General features: G+C 35.1%; 1 protein-coding gene across 2 annotated transcripts in view; it reads left to right on the top strand.

Annotated features, from left to right (window-relative positions):
* The window catches only part of LOC135963184 (uncharacterized), a 91,122-nt gene that overhangs the window by 40,077 nt on the left and 34,731 nt on the right, over positions 1–16,314 (top strand). For both annotated transcript variants that reach the window (XM_065514958.1, XM_065514959.1), the window contains exon 5: positions 1,920–1,985. In XM_065514958.1, coding sequence (XP_065371030.1) covers positions 1,920–1,985 — 66 coding nt within the window. The remainder of the gene's footprint in view (positions 1–1,919; positions 1,986–16,314) is intronic.

The following is a 16,314-nucleotide window of genomic DNA, read 5'->3' on the forward strand; positions in this document are numbered from 1 at the left end:
TTGTGCTAGCAGACTTCGTCGTGCCGCATTGGGTAGATGGGCGTACGTCAAGATCCTCCGAGACGGTGATCGTGTTCGGTCCAGTGCTGGCATGGGGCACATGTTTAGATGTGATCACCTGCCTGCTCTGGTTTGGTTCGCTCGTAGTCTTGACTGGCCTGACCTCCACAACAGTAGTATTTAGCATAGCCTCATACTTCTGTATGTGGTAGGTATATTTACGCCGTAAACGCTTTTCCCTGGTGGTCAAGGACGCGGAATCTCGTGAGTCCAACGTCCTGACATACCGGAGAGAGCGTTTGTAGCCCGCCAACCTTTTCCGTTCGTCCTGTTCTGAGTCCTGTTTCTTGTTTTTCTGTTCTTTGTCTCCCTTTGCAGGGTCATGGTCCTCCGGATTGTGTACGTCTTCCTTCGCTTTTAGCGGCACGGAGGACACCATGAGTAAGTCCTCCTCATCAGTCTCATAAAGGTTTAACCCTTTCAGACCTGAGAGGTTGTCGTCACTGTCGTCCAAAGTCACTCTTTCCTGTCTTGTCAGAAAACTGTTCGGTCTGTCGTTAATCCCAGTAGCATCACCGACTACCAGACCCGGGATATTCGTCTGATTCGTCGCAGTCACAGTAGCTCCAGTGGCACTCAGACCTGTGGCTTCCGCCTGAGTACTCACGTTACCCTTGGAGAGTTTAGCACCCTCGACCAAGGACATAGGGCCGTCGTTTGAAACTGACATTTCAAGGGGGGGGGGGTTGATTTTGGCAGTTTATACCTCTACCATAGGTAAGAAAAAGACACTGCCGCTCCACTGGAGTCAGACGCAGACCAGGATGCCGCTCAATGTGAGTTTTTGAGTTTTTACCAAAAACATTCGGACTGACAGAACCAGATTGTAATTTCCAGCCGCCCTTAACATAGGGAACAGACGCTAGAAGGTACGGTTATGTTGCCTAGGTAACCCAAACCACAGTCCCGGACCGACATCAGAAAATGCAGACAGAGGAAATTGGTAGCCGCCCTAACTAAGGGAACAGGCGCTACCAAGTTGAGGTCGTGATCGCTAGGCGACTGAAGATGGTCATTTACCCCACAGCCGCTCTTAACATAGAGGACAGACGCTGTAAGGTATGGGGAGGGTAGTTCTTAGATCACATCCTTAGGATGCTTAAGCCCCTGCACCGTGCCCGAAGACTCAAGGTGACTACCCGCAGCAGGGGCTAACCGCAGCAGGGGTTCAAGGCCATACTTCTTGGTAGTTTTTCTTTGTTCTCATAGGTACTTTTTTGAATTTACTATAATAACGGACCTAGAGTTTCCAAAAAACAGAAGAATTTCCAAACCGCGGTTTCGTTTTTTTTCGGTTTTGTGATAATTTTTAAATATTAATTGTTATAGAAACAAAATTAGTTGATAATATAGGAAAGGCTACACAAATTTAAAATTCAAACTTGACGGGTTATGGTTTAGTGAGTGCGAATTCAAAAGTAATAATCAATGGTACTATTTGTTTATTGCAATGGTACTTTTTGCAATGCTGCTATTTTATAATAATAAACCTAAAAATTTAAAATTAGGCACACATGATTCTGAATGAATTTGAATTCACAAAAGGTGACTTTAGTGGTAACTTTCTTTTGCATTTTCTATAATAATGGACCCAGAAATATGAAATTAGACATTTACTATCAGATTCACAAAGGGAGACTTAATATTACTATTTCACTCTTCTAATTGGGGTGGCGAAGTGCACCGGGTCAGCTAGTACTGTATATTTGTTGCCTTAAATTCGTTGTAAAATAGTTGTATTCATTATTGTAATCTTCTTCTCTTTCTATGAAGCAATGAATTAAAAAAAAAATATGTATTTAGAAAATATAATTTAAGATAAACAAATTATTATAAATATAATTTTTTATGCATTACAGAAAGGATTTACTTGCCCTACTTCCTAGTAATAGTGGAGGATTTCTACCAAACACCCCTATAACGAAGTAAGTATGAACCTACAACAACACACATTATTTACTTGTTACTTGCTCAATGAATATAGTATCAAATATGAGAGTAAAAAACCAAGTCTCCAGACAAAAATCAAACTCACAGAAAAAACTAAGTTTCAATTCAAATATTTATAACATATTGAACTAGTTTCAATTATTTCATAATTGAATCAAGCTTTACTTTTGATTTGTGTTTTCAATTACGAATAATTTCATAATTGAATTAAGTTTTAGTTTTATTTTGTGTTTTCAATTACGAAAAATGTTATAATTGAATCAAGTTTTAGTTTTATATTTTGTTTTCAATTACGAAAAATGTATTTTCAGTAACTTTTTTTTATTAAAATTCAACCAATAACGCAAAATGGTATATTCAATTATAAAAATGATCAAATTCAAAACTCAAAATTCAGTACAAAATATTAAAAAATTGTTTTTGATTCAATTATGAAATAATTGGAACTAGTTCAATATGGGCATTTAATAGGGTCACAAACGCTTTTGATGTCCCAAGAATATAGAAAACAAAACTTTTCCTAGCATTTTTTTGCGATTCGATAGCATTTTGGTAGCAGTATGTTTAGTACAAAATATGGATTTCATCGAGTTTAAGTTTTCATAATGATAGTTATAAACATGTGGTAACGAACGTACGCAAAATAGAAGCCAACTTTGGCTGACAGTAGTGAAATGTAAAAATCTGCGAAATGGAACGGAATATTTAAAAGCGAAGAATTTATTCTAAAAGAGTATTAATCTAGGTCTATATTCGGTACTTACACAATAGAATATCTCTATTGGTTTTTGTTTAATTGGCTTAAGTACCTGGTCGCGAACGTACGATTTTTCCATATGTTTTTTTTATTATTATCACCATAATTTCTCATAAATATCTTCAAATTTCCTTAGCAAATAAGTAAGAAATAATCGTCGGTTAATAATATATAATACCCTACACTAAGTAATATTTATCTTTTAAAAATTCAATAATTTATATTCGAGAGTGATTTTCGAAGTGGGCCTTCTATGGGAGCTATGACTAATTATTGACCGATCACCATGAAATTAGGTCGTAGTTTATGTCTATATGAAAGTTATTTATGTTGAATTTTATGTGTATACCAACATTTTTATGAGATTTATGAACGTTAAAATGATTTACGGAAGCGGATCTAATATGGGAACAATGACTAATTATGGACCGATCATAATAAAATTTGGTGACATGAATTCGGTATATATAAAAATTATTTGGAGCGAAACTTCTGTAAATACATACATAAATTAAACATTTATGACCGATAAAGTCCAATTTTGAATTTCGGCCAGTATCAATAGTCTTAGTCATTGGGCCGAAAAAATTATATGTACCAAATTATATCGAAATATCTTCAATAAAACACGATGATTATCAAATTTTTTTTTCGATCCTGGTTGACTAATCATAGGAAATGCCCATATGTGATAAAAAACTATTTAGGAAATAGTTTTTTCTGTACATGATTATATAAAGATTTTTTTTTCAAAATTCAATGTTAATTTTACGAAGATAGGACTAATTATATTGGATTTATCCAGAAGTATCCCGACTTTTCCCATAGAACCGAAGTCACACAGGCGGATTTTTTAGAAATCCCACAGGTAGATTTTTCTAGAAGTCTCTCGACTTTTCCCATAGAACCGAAGTTTCGCAGGCAGGTTTTTCAAGTCCCTCGACTGTACCCATGAATAAATTAAAATTGAACAAGTGGAATTCCCGCGCTCGAAAGTATTTTTCCTTTTATTATTGTCCAACTTAACTATGGTCCGAGCAGGAGCGCGACCTGTCCCGATTCATAAAAATTAGGATCAGCTAACTGAAACCCGGTAAAAAAGTTTTTACTTCTTCGGAAATAGTTTCCGGGTGTCCTTTATGGTGGCCCTTAAAGGGGAGTAAAACGGAATGTATTCCATATGTATTGGGACATGTATTCGACATGTGTATGTCAAAATTGACGTTATACATACGATTCATAATTTCCACGTACATATGTAATTGCGTGTGACATAACCTCTATTAGTTTATAGAATTTTTATTTTTAACTATATATCCATTTAAAACATTTTTAAATCACAATAAATACATTTAATTTGATAAAACTTATTTTGTTATGATTTTTCTATACTCTTTTTTGTTTTGTGTTTTTTATTTTGCACTCACACAGTGTTGTATTTCAAAATACACATGTTAAACACACGAAAATAGAACATCCTCTAATTGCCAAAAATGTCATAAGGCATACACATGTATTTTACATTCACAAAGTTTCATATGGATCACACGGTATGTATAAGTTTACATGTGGAAAAATTTCTCAATAGATGTCACAAAACACATGAAATACATGCCGTGTGAATAAACAAAATTTGGATTTTTGCCAGTCTCACCCCCAGTTTGGTTGATAAAAAAGTCAACCTGAAAAAATTTTAGGTAAATCGGTTGGGTCAAGACCTGTGAAGTTTGAATATGCATTTACAATGGGGAAAAATTAAATTTTTTCAGTTTTTGTAAAAATTTTGCAATTAAAAAATTACTTTTGCAATTTAATTTAAAATAATGGAAATGTGTACGTAATTGAAACATAAAAAACTCGAATTGGTCAAATATTTCCTCAAAAAAGAGTAACCACTTTTGTTTGACGTGTTTACTCTTACAACTGTTTTGTAAGATCAACAGCATCAAATAAAATAAAACTAAATTTTTTGTTTTGAATCATCCAATGTAAAATAAGTTTTTGGAATAAATAAAAGAATTCAAATGTATTTGACGTTATTTTCGTCAAATATTTGTCATATGTGACCCTACCTTAACGTGTCTCAGGCCACTAGAACAAGAAATGTAGGAACAAAATTACATATTTTGAGAAATATGAAAATAAAAGCTAATTTTTACTTAAAATATACCCATATTTATTTGTATAAGTGTTTTTGTCTTTGAGGATACCGTTATCCTATTCGCAGGTATGACACTAAAAACTCCATTTTTAAATTTTTAATAATTTTGTTAAACAAATCTTATATATAAAAAGAAGTGTACATTTTGATGTCACCACTAACTGCGAAAACGATATGGCTGGATCGATTTTTATCAAATTTTCAGTGAATCTTCATATTTTTGATTTTCGGTCTGTGGGCAGACACTATACCGCTAATGATTTCAAGGTCAGTAATTGTGGCCAAACTTTTGCAAATAAAAAAAAAGTTAAAAAAAAAAATCCCAAAAAAAAATTGTCAAAAAATTATTTTTATTTTTTCATTCGAGAAATAAATACATTTTTTCATACCCAACGATCAATAATGCTAATTTTAATTTCGTTGCTTAACATCATTCTAAAAATTTTAATTCACAGTGGTGTACTCTGAAGCGAATGATTTGGTGTAACATGTCCGGTACATACCAAATTTTCATATCGTTCGATATAACAATTAGGCCGCTGTTAACATTGTACTAAAAAAGTGCTTTTATATTATCAACCGATGATAAACCAAATTTCCGAAAGTACAACTAATATAGTAAACAACGTCGACAAATCAGATTTCGTTCCCGCCGTACTTCTGCCAAATGTGGGAACGTGCAATTTTGGTACTAAAAAATTATGATGTCAACAAGCTCAATGAGCGAATTAATTGAAACTGACTGGCGAAACAATGAAATACAAATCGATTGACACAGTAATGAACGAAGTACAAGCCTCAATTATGCTACTGAAACATTGAAGGTTGGATCACAGATAATGTTTCTCCGCAACATAAACGCGCCAAAATTATGCAACGGAACACGATTGACCATCAAAAAATGTTCACCAAATTTAATTGATGCAACAATCATCGGTGATGATTTCACGCATACCAAAGATTTCCAACGACAAAGCATAAGGCCAATCGTTGACTATTGCTGGCTTACATTTGGAAAATTCATGTTTTGTATGTGGTTTGCTCCCGAGTAAATAAAAAAAAGAAACGTATATCCCCTGTCCTTAAGATGAATTCATAAATATAATATCCTATTTGCCTTAAATACTTATTTTTTTTAAGGGCATATCATGTCACTGTACTTATAGTATCTGCTACAACTTTGTCAAATGACCACCTCAGTGTTTCGGGTGTGATGTTAGGTCGGGGGAGTCCGTGTTTTTTTATCCGACACTGTATATTCAAATCGAGATGCAATATAAAACAGAATTATTGTAAGGGCCAGCAACGCGGACCGGGTTCAGCTAGTTTCATATATTTTTTTTATCATTTGGGCAACTGATTTATATACAAATTTTTCAGGATGATTTTTTTTACCAATGTTCACCAAACTGGAGGGTGAATCTGGCAAAAATCAAACTTTTGTTTATTAAGGGCCACCCTAGCGTGCTTATTCCTGTAATTTTACTCACTTTTGCTAGCTTATGCTCCTGAACTAAAAACTAACACACGAAGGACATGAACAACATAAATCGAGTACCGCGTGAACTAATATATCCGCTTTCCTACCCACATATTTACTTTGGACCTTTGGTAGACGACTCTTTGCCTGCAGAGTACAAAAGGGTGTGATGCTTATCGTTTCACACTTGAAATCCTAATGTCGAAGGCAATTTAATGCCAAATGTTTAGTCGATAAACAACGATAGCAATGTCCATGAAGAACCACAAATTGGAGCTTTTTTGTCGGGTAATTGTCTAAATGAGGCACACCTACAGAGCGCATGTCTATCTTTACATTGATGGCATTTGTTTGATGGCCCTCGTGCAACAGTTTCGAGCCCGAGGGTTTCACAGACGTTTTTTCCTGGTCTGGAGACGGTGTTTCCGGAGGCAGGCAACTCCTGACTTTTGGCATTTGATACGGGTTGATGTTTGATCCGTTACAGGATTATCCTTTGGTTATTTAATATTTTTATTTTAACTTGTTTCATTAGTCAAAACGACTAACATTGTAATTGGTCGCTTTGTTATACCGTTTTCAGTTCTGTTCAGACTTGTTCGTCACTTCCATGATATGTTCATGATATGTTCGGAGACTGCTTTAAATTTGTCTGAACTACTAAATCGCCTATAGTTATGTCTCGTTCCGGCCATTTCCACTTATATCTTTTGTGAATATTCGATAAATATTCTTCCATCGTCGAAATTTTCTTTAACTTTTCGATATCGATTAACAAGACTTATAGGTGATTCGTATATAGAAGGCTACGGAGGAGCTAATATCAGAAAATGACTACTGGCTCATTAAGATTGTCGCACTGTTTCGATTTTGTCCCCTACAGCTGTCGAAACTAACACACAGAAATGAAGAATCAGCTTTGCTCTTCTCCTTGTCCGCTAAAAAATGTTCCTTTGACTTTTCGTTTGGGTGAATTTCAAGTTTTTTTTAAAATATTTTTGTACATTTTTCGTGATCTCAGTTTTTACAAGGGGCACGTTTAGATCTTTATGTATATTCGCGTTTTTGATATACTAGGGGACAACTGTGATCATTCTTAAAAACTTGTTTTGGCGTCTTTCAATCTTTTCTATATTTGACGTTGAGGCCGTGCCCCATAGCTGTATGCCATAATACCATATCGGTTTTATGATCATGTTATAAAGTATAACTTACAATATTGTCTGAAAATATTCAATAAATGGTAAACACCCATATGTTTCAACATAAGTTCTCATGGTTGTGTTAACCATTTTCTGAGCATGTTCCTGACAATCTGACAACCGTGTATACGTAGCTTAAGCGTAGAGTTTCTGCCAATAAGCCAATTAATTTGAATTGATTTCAATTTCATTTGAGTCACCTTTAAATATGTGATTTTGTAAGTAACGACACGCTTCTTGAGGGTTTTCATGAATGCTTAGAATAGCAGTATCATCAGCAAATGGTGATGTATGAGTGCGATTGTTAGTTGGCATATCAGACGTATATATCAAATATGAAAAGGGTCCCGGGATATTGCCTTGGGGGACCACAGCTTCAATGGGTTGAGCAGTAGTTAAAAAGTTTCCCTCTTTAACCTTAAATGTTCGACCAGTTAAATAGATTTCCAACAGCTTATGTGTGTTTGCGGGTAAATTTTGACTCAATTTGTATTTCTAAATATTTATTCAATGATTCCATTTTTTAAAATTCCAAGAGCTTTTTAAGTCTTTTTATACAATCTTTAAGCTTCGATTTGAGTTGGGGGATCTGTGCAATTGTCACTCTCTTCTTTTTTCATTTAAGAGCCGTTCGACATTTGCAGAATAAATTCTATTATATCTGCTCAGGGGGTTTGGGTAGCATGTTGAGCAGCCAGTTTGAGATTTTTATCGAAATTGATAAGAGAGTGATCGATGTTTTCTGGTGTTCTTAGCGGTATGTTTTCCGAGCAATGTGTACTGAGGTATTTTTTATATTTGAGCCAATTTATTCTTGTGCCTGCCATCGCTCAATAGAGTAACAATAGTGGGTGAGTGATCGGAAGATATTTCCACCGAGGATTCAATTTTAATCATTTCTCTATGGAAATTTTTCATCACGCTAAAATCAATAACATCCGATAGTTTTCGTAGGTCAGTAGGCCAGTGTAGGTTGGCCGCTCGAAATCACATTCAAACCCATTTTAGAAATTGTATCAAACAAAACACGACATTTAGGGGTAATCAGTCGTGATTCCCAGAATGTGTGCTTAGCAGTATAAACGCTAGCAGCCACGAAACGAGGCCTAGTGATTTAAAAAATCTATTATATTGACTTTCTGTAATTGAAAATCTAGGGGGTGTGTATATCGATGAAATCACTAAGTTTCGATGAAAATCTTCAAGACAGATTGTAGTAGCTTGAATATAATTTTCGCAAAGATCACACATTAAGTAGTGTTTGATTCGAGCTTTTATTAAAATAGCCGAGCCTCCGCATGCTCTACCTCTGGGATCTTTGGTATCATATATTACATATCCATTTATTCTAAATTAACTTCTGGACGTCAAATAAGTTTCAGAAATTAAAAAATATTCGTGTTCGTTTTTGTGTTGGCGTTTTTTTATTTAGGATAGCTTGTAATAACATTAATTGCATTTTAAGCATTCCCTGCATCATATTATTCATAGAGTTGGTAAAATTGTTAACCGATTTCACTAGGCTCTCTATTGTAGCTTCCAGTCTACTAAAATTAGAAGTGGGATGTTGGTCTGCAAATTCCACATTGATATTAGGATTACATATTTTCTTTTCCTATTGGTGAATTTTTATTGAATGTAAATCTTTTAACTTTTTTAATTTTTTTTTTTTTTTATACGTTTATTATAATATTATTCCTGCCTTTAATTTCTAGGCCTTACAATATGTAATTAAATCTTAAAACTAAACAATTATTGTTCTCTCAGTGGAGAATCATATTTGGAAAATTAGATGAGTGGTAAATCAGCTCTACGCAGCCTCGAGCTGTCTTGAGTTACTGTAAGTAGCCTTGCGAGCGGGTTCGGATGATGATGTAATTTTGATAAATAAGCTTCACGAGTTTTTCTGAATTCATCTTTGACCAAGGGTACATCTAAGTCTCTGTGGATGTTCTCGTTTCTTATGTACCATGGAGCTCCCGTCATGGTTCTAAGAATTTTGGATTGTGCCCTCTGTATAAGAAATATACTGGTATTGCTTGCTGTTCCCCATAATTGGATTCCGTATGTCCAAATTGGTTTTAAGACTGTCTTATACAGGATGTCTTTGTCTTATACAGGATGTCTTTATCAAGGTTTCTAGATGCTACATTTAAGTCCACATGAGAACTAAGAATTGCAGTGTCATCTGCAAAGGTGGAAATGGTTAATTCTTCCGACTCGGGCAAGTCTGAGGTGTATAATAAGTACAGGGTTGGTCCTAGAACACTTCCCTGAGGTACACCAGCATTGATCGCATAGTCGCTTGTCACATAATCGCCGCATTTTATCCTAAACAAGCGATCCGATAGGTAAGACTCTAGTATTTTGTGAGTACTAGAAGGCAGTAGGCATTTAATCTTGTGTATTAGACCTTTATGCCATACCTTGTCAAAAGCCTGGGCAACATCTAGAAATATTGCCGAACAGTTAGTACGAAAGATTTTCTAATCTCTCCAGTTAGGCGGTTAACTTGCTCAATTGTTCCGTGATGTTTACGGAATCCGAATTGATGATCTGGGATAATGTTTTTACTATTTAAGAATGTTAAAATTTTCCCTTGGATTATTCTCTCAAATAATTTAGACAAGCAAGGCAATAGGCTAATAGGTCTGTAGGATGATGCCAATGTCAAATCCTTTCCTGGCTTGGGTATCATTATAATTTGGGAGATTTTCCAATCATTCGGAAATACTCCTAGAGACAAGATCGCATTGAATAATACTGTGAGCACAATAATTGCCACATCTGGTAGGTTTCCAATCATGGAAGGTGTAATTAAATCATAACCTGGAGATTTTCTTAGTTTAAGATTGTCCTTTATGATCCTCTGAACATCTTCTATACTAACATTGATTAGTTCGGAGTCTGTTCCTATCCGAACAGGTAAATCCCCCAATACAAAATTATTTGATGGGGGGTTTGGTTGGAACACATTACTTAAGTGTTCAGCGAAAACTACGGCTTTATCCTTTGCACTACGTGCCCAGGAACCAGATTTTCTTATCGGACTTTGACCCTCTCCCGGTTAAACTGGTTAAACTTTCAATATAGTTTCGATTTCTGCGATCCTCTTCAGACTGAAGGGCTCTTTTTAATTTCTTGCTTGCAATGGACAGCCTCTGCTTAGCAGCAGGGGATCTGTTGTGTTGCCAATCTCTTCTACATCTCCTCTTTTCGAGGAGGAGACTATTAATTTCTGCATTAGAAATACACATTTTAGGATTAGGGGGAATTTGGCACTTAGAGTGATCCAAGGCCGAAAAGATTAGAGACTTGAAGTCTCTGATACAATCATTGATATCTTCCTCACACTGTATGTTACATTCAGTGTGGATGTGGCTGCTGATGTATTTTTTAAAATGTACTTCATTTTGTGTAAGCTATACATGAAATACCTGACATATCTTTTCCAATAGTGGCATAGATTTTCAAATATTACACTTTTGCTGTGGTTTTGCTGAACATTTTTCATATCAATCAATTTTATAATTTTTATAAAATAAATTATTAATGAAATTTTTAATATTTGAATTTAAATATCATTGTCTCATGTAAATACAGTTTTATACAGATTGGTAGTTTTTGTTAGAGTATTTTTAATAAAATCTAAACCAATAGCAAAGGTTGAACCTAGCTAAATATTAAAAATAAACATTCTTGTTTAGAATTTTCGGAATACATTTTATTTATCCTCAATAAAGCTAAAAGAAACATCCACCAGAATTATTATACTCAAAATAATCATATGGTTACGTAGACCAGTTTAATGGAAAAAAATAATTTTCTATGCTGTATTACCCAAAATTTAGAAGAAAAACACCAAAAAATAGGGTATGGGATGTGAATATAAAAACAGCAATATTTCGAAAACGGGGAAAAACTAGTTTAACTCGTCTGTTCCGCTGGTGTGATTAAACCAATATTGGGAACTCATCCCTAAATCACACAAATCGTAAATATTTTTTAAAACAATTACTATTTCTCAAATGTTTTGGTTTCAATTGTCAATCACGATAGATATAATTTGTTTATGAAAACTCTCATGTATAATTATACACCTACAGCAAGGATTAACACAAACCGATGTCGAAACATTTTTTTGAGAGTACATCACCATTAAATATTGAAAAAATTTTCTATAACAATGTTTTGAAAAAAGTAACCAAAATTAAAAATAAATACACATCTACACATCAGGAAAAAAAAAATAACCAATTTTGGTTATAAATAACCAAAACGGCAACACTGTTTGCGAGATTTTGGGGTAATGGGTATCTACTAGTTTCGTTGATTGCACAGGATAATTACTAGCTTTATGCGTTAATGTTCTTTTAACTATGGAATATACTGGGCATCCTCTGTAATTTGCTGTGTGATTTCCGCCACAATTGCTGATTTTTTTTACTTTTGAGTCGTTTTTGGATTTATCGCATTGGGTAGAACCGTGCAATTCTCCACACACCACGCAAACGGGAGGAAGTTTGTAATATTCCCTAATATGACAATTTAAACACTGGACGGGTCCCGATCTCTTATGTGGCTCTTATATCGTAATTTTACGATGCAATAAATATTTTAAATAGTAAATTGTGTGTGTTTAATTTTCTGTTCTTGGTTCTATTTCAACTCTAAACAGTAGTTGGGGAATTTTCTCGCGATTTCTATCTAATGTTGACTACATTTTTTATTATGCCTGTTATGCTCCAAAGCAGCCTTTATATCTTCAGCATCTACACAAGAGTCGGTAACAAACTTACGGAAATCATTTTCATTATTTACCTGTATCTTAGTCTCGTCAAACAAATAGGAGGGGGTTTGGACGACTTGGGTAATGTTAGGGGGGTCAGCTGTTTCATCTTGCAAAATAGAAAATCTGTTCTCTGTAGTTTTCCTATAAATTTCCCTATCTTTAGGTACTTTTGCGGTTGATGCTACTTTTGAGGATTTTGGGCTGCGCCCTCGTTTCAGTACGGTATTGTACCTATCAATTCCCACTTGGATTTGTAGTTTTTGTGCACTATTTGTGGGCTACCCATTTTTAGGTATTGCTCCTGTGCTATGGTTAATTGGGTTTGCACTTGCTGTGAAGGTTTTTACATTAGGGGTTGAATTATTTAGCATACTTTCAGGCGCTACTGAAAGTTTACTATTGGTTACCATATTTCCATCAACAGCTGTCAATACAATTTTTTTTTTGTTGTACAAACAATTTTCGTAACCAAAGTGGGGGACAATGAACGAGCGCGATCATTTGATTTGGCGGTCAAATACAATCTGTCGTCAACTCTTGTATTTTTGTTTTCGTTCGAATTTTCTTCCACATTCACAAACGCATCCGTTTAACTTAACTACACGAAAGTGTATCGATTTGTGATGAAAAATTCTTTATAACGGTTGATTATCAGTAACTAATTTAAACGATCGACTAAAAACGTACTCATGGAATCGTTGAACTGCAAAAAACGATGGCTAGAGCCTCTAGATCTAATTGTGAGTAGTTTTCTTCTGCTGGTGTTAATGCTCTGTATGCAAAGGCGATTGGTCTTTCATCGTCACTGATTATGTGCCCAAGAACGCATGCTATTCCTTTACTCTTTGTTTATGTGGTGTAGCATTCTGAAAAGAATTATCAAAACGATCTGATCTTCTGTTTGTGAACAATTTATTTACGTCTGATATAGTATTGTCTGAAATTTGACCCGAAATCTCCATGGTATATATTTTAGCAGCTTAAATCGATAAAGCCTTTGCCGCAATTTCATCAAACATTTGTCCTTTATGCCCCGAATAAACTGTGCTCTCAAAAACAGGACTGCCATTGAAGATCTACACACAAGATTATATTTCCAAAATACTTAGCAACTCATCTAGAGTTCACAAGGCGTCTTTGGAATTTAAGAGCTATTTTGCACAATACTCATGATTTGTGGTTATGTTATTCATTTGAGTGTAATTCTTAAAACGTCGTATATAGTTTTTGTACATTTCCTTGGTTGTTGTTGTAACAGCGTAAACAATTTAAAATATATAATCAGGGGGTTCTGCATATAGGTCAAGTCCAATGAATTGTGCTACTTCTACTGATTGGGTCCATAAAGGGTTGGATATACAGTTGAATATGTGGAGGGTGTCATGAGGACCTTGACCACATACTGGGCATAAGTTGAGGACGGCACGGACTATGAGGGACCAGAAGGCATTAAGCATGCTGCTCCATCCTGATCTTAGTTATGACAGAACGACTCTTGTTGTACGCGGCAGAATGTTCTTGGCGTCTGCTACCGGTGGTGGTACTGCAAAGCTTATCAACGTTGCGACCTATCGCCAAGATGGTGCGGTCGTCCGCATAGGTGGTGTGTCCGAGACTGGAAGATCATGTAGTTTGCGGACAATACTTCTTTTCGCCTTGACTCTCTCGTGGTTCTCAATAAAATGTCTTCAAAAAAACGGGTTGGAGAGAGACCGAACTGTAGACCACAACTTGCCAACTCCATAACATAAGTTGCAGTTCTTCAAATGATCCAGCCATTTGTTACGCTTGTGCTCATTTACTAACCTGCTGATAGCGCGGTTCAGCTGGGCGATCCTAGGGCAGTCAGTATAATAATTTATTTTAATTATACTAAAACTTTTAGTCATTTCGTAAATTTAAATCAAAAAGGACCTCTTCACTTTCATTAATTTCATCGTCATGGCTAAAGTGAAATTCTTGCAATATAATAATTGATATTACTTCAGGTGGACGTGTGGAACGTTTCTGAGGTACAGCTTAATATTAATTCGGAGCCTACATATTCTGTCTTCTCCGCTTCGATTACAGCGTCTTTTTGCATCTCAAAAATCGTCATGAAATTAGGTGAAATGAATTCCGTATATATAAAACTTATTTGAAGCGAAATTTGTGTAGATACCTATATAAATTAAACATTTATGACCGATAAAATCCAATTACGGGAGGAAATTTGTATGGGGGCCAGGTGGAATAATGGTCCTTGACTTGAACAAATTATATGTACTATATTAAACTGGGTGTTAGACTAATATTGCTGGACATTACAAATGAGTTTGTTTGTGCAGCATTGTACAAACAATATATAAATGTATTGTTTGCATTATATGCTTCTCCACATCATATGAAACTATGTTAACTTAAATTTTGTCAACTACATGTTTGATAACGACATAAAATTTTTCTTTTTTTGAATTTTCGTTAAGTCAAATTTCAAACAATTCCGCTTTTTTAAAACGCAGTAATCTAAAAAATATAGAATTTTTCGAAAACGACTAATATTGGTTATTGAATGTAAATGAAACTTGTTTATAACATTTCAATATATTCATTTCTGATTGCACGAATTCACATTTTGAAAACAATCGCAGCACTTTTAAGGTGACTTTATTTCAAGCAAGTTAAACTAATTTATTACATTACTTACTTACTTAATTTATTGTTCTCAATTTTCACCGAAATAATTTAAACATGCAATTGAATCTTTGAAAGCAATACAGGCTTTTCAACAAAATTTATTAATGGATTACAATGCAATGTCTTTGACTGCGTGTTGTCAAACGGAATTTAATACTTACCAAAAACAAAAAAGTTACATAATTTGGAGTATTGGTTACAAAATGGCATTAAAAAAGTGCAATATTTGCATTTGAAAAATTGGGAATCGGTAGACCATTGAAGGTCGGTAAATTCTCTGAAGCCGTGCCTGTCAGTTTTCTTTTGGGTGATGTAAGTTCGGCTCTTCCCCATGACTTGAGTGCCAGAGCTGATTCAATAAGGTCCTACATTCCGCCAATGGCTACTGGCGGAATGTAGACATTATAGAGCTCCAACTCCGTATCTTCCGATATGACCGCAATAACCTGAACTTCATGATATTGGTCTCTAGAGTTCAGAGAGGGTGCCCCGATAGACCAGTCGATAGTGTGCTGAACTATTCTGAGGGTTGCGGGTTCGATTCCTGTCAGAGGCTCTGGGTGTATCTGCAGACAAGCAAAAAGCTTCCCAGTTGATTGTTGTTGTGATTAGGGTGGGGAGGCTGGACGTGTGGCGAAAGATGACGTCGATTAACTACGTCGCTGGCTGCATGGGGCAACGTAATTCTTCGACCACTCCCTTTCATTATTAAGTCCGGAACAGACACCATCCCAAACAAGAGTTGCACCCTAAGGCCCACTTCCGAAAATCACTCAAAAATATAAATTATTGAAATTTTAAAAGAAAAATTTTTTTGCTCTTTTACTTAGTGTAGGGTATTATATGGTCGGGCTTGAAATACCATACTTTCTTACTTCTTTTAGTAAGGATTTTACTTTTTCACAACTTTCTGAAGCAATCTGATTACATAGAAATCTAAAATTTGGTATGGCGTGCAGCCCACAGACCTCTCGGAAGGTCTGTGGGCGGCACGCCATTTTGGCATCAATGCCATCTACAGTGGTGGACATTAGGTTAGCACATTTTGTGTATGTTGCATTCAAATGCATTTATTTTTTAAGGTATGAAAATTAAGTAAAGATTTTACACATAAGTGTTGTGTATGGCGTGATCAGTATGTATTGTAATTGAAACAGCGATACGTTTATCCAAATAGATACAATTGCTGAATTCACAAAACCCCTTGTATCATTGTATCGAGTGTATTATTGAATT

Source organism: Calliphora vicina, chromosome 1 (genome assembly GCF_958450345.1).
Source record: "Calliphora vicina chromosome 1, idCalVici1.1, whole genome shotgun sequence".
Taxonomy (NCBI): domain Eukaryota; kingdom Metazoa; phylum Arthropoda; class Insecta; order Diptera; family Calliphoridae; genus Calliphora; species Calliphora vicina.